This window comes from Phalacrocorax carbo, chromosome 19 (assembly GCF_963921805.1).
Source record: "Phalacrocorax carbo chromosome 19, bPhaCar2.1, whole genome shotgun sequence".
In the NCBI taxonomy this organism is placed as follows: Eukaryota; Metazoa; Chordata; class Aves; order Suliformes; family Phalacrocoracidae; genus Phalacrocorax; species Phalacrocorax carbo.
In genome coordinates, this window is record NC_087531.1 from 2,464,995 (window position 1) to 2,468,911 (window position 3,917).

Consider the following 3,917-nt stretch of genomic DNA (forward strand, 5'->3'; position numbering starts at 1 on the left):
CCGCCCACCACCGGGATGTCCTTCAGCAAGACCGGTGGCCGGCTGCGGCTGCGGGTGCCGTGGCCGCCGTGCCACCGTGGACACCAGCCGCCACAGCGGGAGGCTCGCTTCCGAAGGATGGGTGACCACAGCTGGATGCAGGTAAAAATGCCTTTGCTGGAGCCAGCGGTGACTGACAGGATGGTTAGTAGCATCGTGGCAGGCCAGGCAGCCTGGGGAGCGCGGGGGCTCGGTGATGCCACTGTCCCCCCCCAAACCCTTCCACATACCGTCTGTTTTGCGGCGTTATCGGCTCTGCCCTGTCGTCCCAGCCATGGGATCCCGCCGCCACCTGTAACAGGATCAGGCTGTGATTCGCAGGGATTACACAGGCAAAACCCCAGATTAGACTAATGACGACGATGGATGAGATCTGGCCTCTTGTCCCCAGTGAAACCCCCCCACATCTGGGGAACCCCCACCCCTCACAACTGCTGCCAGGAGGGTCCTGGGGCCGAAGCCGTGGCACCCCTGCCAAGGGGACCCTCCTAGCCACTGTGTCCCCTGCACCCCATTTGGCTCTCCCAGCCCCTGGGATGTTTGGGAGACACAGGGCAGCATCTGCTTTCATGTCCCAGTAACATACTGGTTTTACTGGGCGGGTGCCTCTGTCCCCGGCTATCTCCGCAGGTGACATGTGAGATGGTGACGAACCAGGATGACTCAGGTTGGTTTAGCCTGCAGGGAAGCAGGGGATGAGCACCTCCTGGGGGTGCTCCCACATCCTGATGGGGAGGGGCTCTGCTCCATGCTCCCCCCCGTCCCCCAGCACCCCATGATGGCCAAAAGCTGGGAAAAAGGAGGGGGGTGTTACCCCCCACCTGACCCTGCCACCCCTCTTTAGTGACCTGCGCCCTGGGGAGGGAAGGCGCCTTCGAGGTCCAGCTCCGGCACAAGTCCCCCCACTGGAGCAGCTACTGGAGTGACTGGAGCAGCTCCATCTTTGTTCCCGAAGGTGAGGAAGAAGAGAGGAAGCGGGTGGGATCCCAACAGCTCCTGGAAATGCCGATAGCCCAGCTGGGCTCGTTCCTCTTGCAGAAATCCTGGCGAGCCCAGTGCTGAGCTACCAGCTGGGAAAACTGGGGAGAGATGGGCAGCGGGTGCTGAGGCTGGGCTGGCAGGTACAGTGGCATCCCCCAGGGACCCTCCTGGGTGTCCCCCCACCACTTCATCCTCCAAGGTGATCCCACTCCCTCCTCCAGCGAGCCCCCGTGGAGCAGGGGGATGTCACCTACACGCTGCGTGCCCACATGCTGGCATGTCGCTGCACCGAGCCAGCCGACGAGGACACGGTGGAGCTGGGGACGGAGGTGACGGCACACAACCTCACCCTCTCCGGGGGCGAGTATGAAATCCTGCTGACGGCATCCAATGCCGCCGGGCCGGGGCCAGCGCGGCAGCTCCGTGTGCCACCGGAGCAGAGCGCAGGTACCTGCCCTGCGGAAGGACTGAGCTCCCTGGCAGTCTCGAGGGACCTATTTTCCCAGCCATCCCTCACACCCCCACATTTCATCCCAGATCTCGGCTTCAAGAACGTCACCGTGGCTGGCAGCACCATGTTGGCATGGTGGGAAGCACAGAGCCCTGGCTCCATCTACTGCTTCGAGCAGCAGCAGCTGCCAGAAGCCCCGAAACAGGGCGTTTGCATCCGACGGGATTTCCCTGCCAAGAGCATCCACGTGGAGAGAGGCAAGGGAGTGCCCCGAGTCCCCTGCCCGTCCCCTATCCCGCAGCCGGATCCTGGCAGGGGTTTAACCGGCATCCCTGGTTCCTGCTCCAGGAGCACTGGAAGCACCGGCGTGTTACCGCCTCGCTGTGCACAGCTGGGCCCGGCCACAGCGCTGGTCCACCTTTGCCCTGCAGCACTACTACGCCAGCAAGGGTACGTATGGAAACACGGAGCATCCGCTCCCGGTTTAACTGCAAAAACAGGGGGTTCCTCAAATGCTCCCCCATTTTTTTTTTCACCCCCCCCCAACACATGCAGCCTCGCTGGCCGTGCCCATCCGCATCAACACCAGCGCCGGGGATGCTGCCGTTGTCTGGTGGAGCCCGTCCCCCCGCGCCGCCTGTCCCGGGGCGCTGGCCAAGTATCTCATCTGCCACGCGGCCGAGGGGGACAATGTGACCTGTGAGTGGGACCCTCCTCAGCCCTGTGGGGCAGGAGAAGGGTGCTGCCTGCAGACTACCGCCTGCTCGTTATCATTTGCCCAGACAGCGAAGCGGACGCCGCGGCGTCGCAGTACACCCTCCAAAACCTACAGCCCAGCACAGCCTACAGGGTGGGTGTTTGGGAGGTGACAGCAGAGAGCAGGGGGACCTGCAGCCCTTGGTGGCACTTTCAGACCAAGGCTCTGGGTAAAGACTGGAGACCCCATCCCCCCCGGTCCCGTGAGTGCTCACTCCATGGGGTGCTCACCCTTGCCCCGAAATGGCTCCCATGTCCCACATGGAGTTCTGGTGACAGAAATGCCACCATCCAGCCATGCCCATCCCCAGGTTCCCAGGGACCAGCGTGGAAATCCAACCTGAAGTACCTGGGCCTCTTGCTCAGTCTCCCCGCCATAGCTGCTGTCTACCAGCTGAGCAAAAAAAGGTGACGGGGCACCCTCACCCCCACCCTGCTTTGGCCATCCCCTCCCTCCCACCTCCCCCATTACCCACCCCCTCACCAACCACCCCTTCCCCAGGGCTCGACGCCTCCTCTTCCCACCCCTGCCCAAGCCCATGGGCAGCAAAGCCATCCAGTTCTCTGCAGGCGAAATGAGCCAGGTGAGGTGCAAGGTGCAGGAGGGGCCGGATCCTGCACCCCAGCAGGTGCCTGTGCATGGCCCTGGCATGGGACGTTCCCACCCAAAACACATCCGCCCCTCAGGGACACCACTGGCCGGGCTTCGTGGAGCCCTCAGAGAGGTTCAGCGCAGCCGAGCTGCTGCTAACGAAGCTGAATCCCGGCAAGGAGCCGACCGACGCCGGCACACGGCCCAGCACGCCGCAGCCCAGCCCCACGGCTGAAGAACCCATGGTCGTGTGCCCACCGGGCTGCGAGAAGGAGCTGCCGTTCGCCTACCAGAGGCAGGAGGTGCTGAGCCCGGTTGGATTTCCACCAGCTGGCAGCAGCAGCTGCTCCAGCCACCTGGCCAGTGAAGAGGAGGAGGAGGAGGAAGAAGAGGAGAAGAAGAAAAAGGAGGAGGAGGAGGAGCAGGGAAGGCAGGGGCTGCACCAGCTGCTGGTCCCCATCGCTCTGCTCATCTCTGACAAACCTGTCATCATCAGGGACTCGGAAGGCTGGGACTCATCGCTGGAGAAGTCGGTGCCGTAGCCAGCGCCAGGCTGGGGCAGCGGGGATGGATGGCGGGAGGGGGACGAGGCAGGGTCCCATGGGATGCTGAGCAGGCATGCAGGATGCTGAGCACCCATCCCACGGGGTCGTGGTCCCACCGGCACTTTCAGGGAGATTTCTGGTTTCCAGGACAAGGAAGGTGATGCCTCCAGATGCAGCATCGTATGGGGCTAGGATCTGGCCATGTGCTTCCCAGCCTTGATCTTTCATCGGTAATAAATAACGAGGGAAGGTGGTTGCGGAGTCTGGCAGGGGCTGAGGGTAGTCCCTTGGCCAGGTTGGGAGGAGAGGCAGAGCTTCATCCCAGCCAGCTGCCTCCTGCCACAGCTGGGGCCAGCATCGCCCCAGCCCCTGCAAGACGGGGGCATAAACAGCCCTAGCACCAAACACCGGCTACTTCAAAAAAATTAAAAATATGCAAAAACAAATAAATATGCAAGATTTAAAAATATGCAAGATTTAAAAAAATTAAAAATAAATGCAACAATAGAAATATGCAAAAATTAAAAAATTGAAAATAAATGCATGAAGCAGC

At 61.7% G+C, this 3,917-nt stretch overlaps 1 protein-coding gene across 1 annotated transcript; it reads left to right on the forward strand.

The window, feature by feature from the left end:
• Positions 1-3,917, forward strand: IL12RB1 (interleukin 12 receptor subunit beta 1). The gene is made up of 12 exons (XM_064469606.1): positions 1-141; positions 670-706; positions 884-994; positions 1,078-1,160; positions 1,242-1,728; positions 1,820-1,921; positions 2,027-2,170; positions 2,254-2,397; positions 2,539-2,635; positions 2,730-2,811; positions 2,915-3,158; positions 3,207-3,917. The coding sequence occupies exons 1-12, from the start codon at positions 16-18 to the stop codon at positions 3,359-3,361; spliced, it is 1,812 nt and encodes a 603-aa protein (XP_064325676.1). The 5' UTR covers positions 1-15; the 3' UTR covers positions 3,362-3,917.

What these genes read in the sequence shown, in the direction of transcription:
- IL12RB1 (XM_064469606.1), top strand. Translation starts at nt 16, where the DNA reads ATGTCCTTCAGCAAGACCGGTGGCCGGCTGCGGCTGCGGGTGCCGTGG. An exon ending in CTTTCAGACCAAGGCTCTGG is followed by an intron (nt 2,398 to 2,538) that starts GTAAAGACTGGA and finishes GCCCATCCCCAG; the next exon opens with GTTCCCAGGGACCAGCGTGG. An exon ending in TACCAGCTGAGCAAAAAAAG is followed by an intron (nt 2,636 to 2,729) that starts GTGACGGGGCAC and finishes CCCCTTCCCCAG; the next exon opens with GGCTCGACGCCTCCTCTTCC.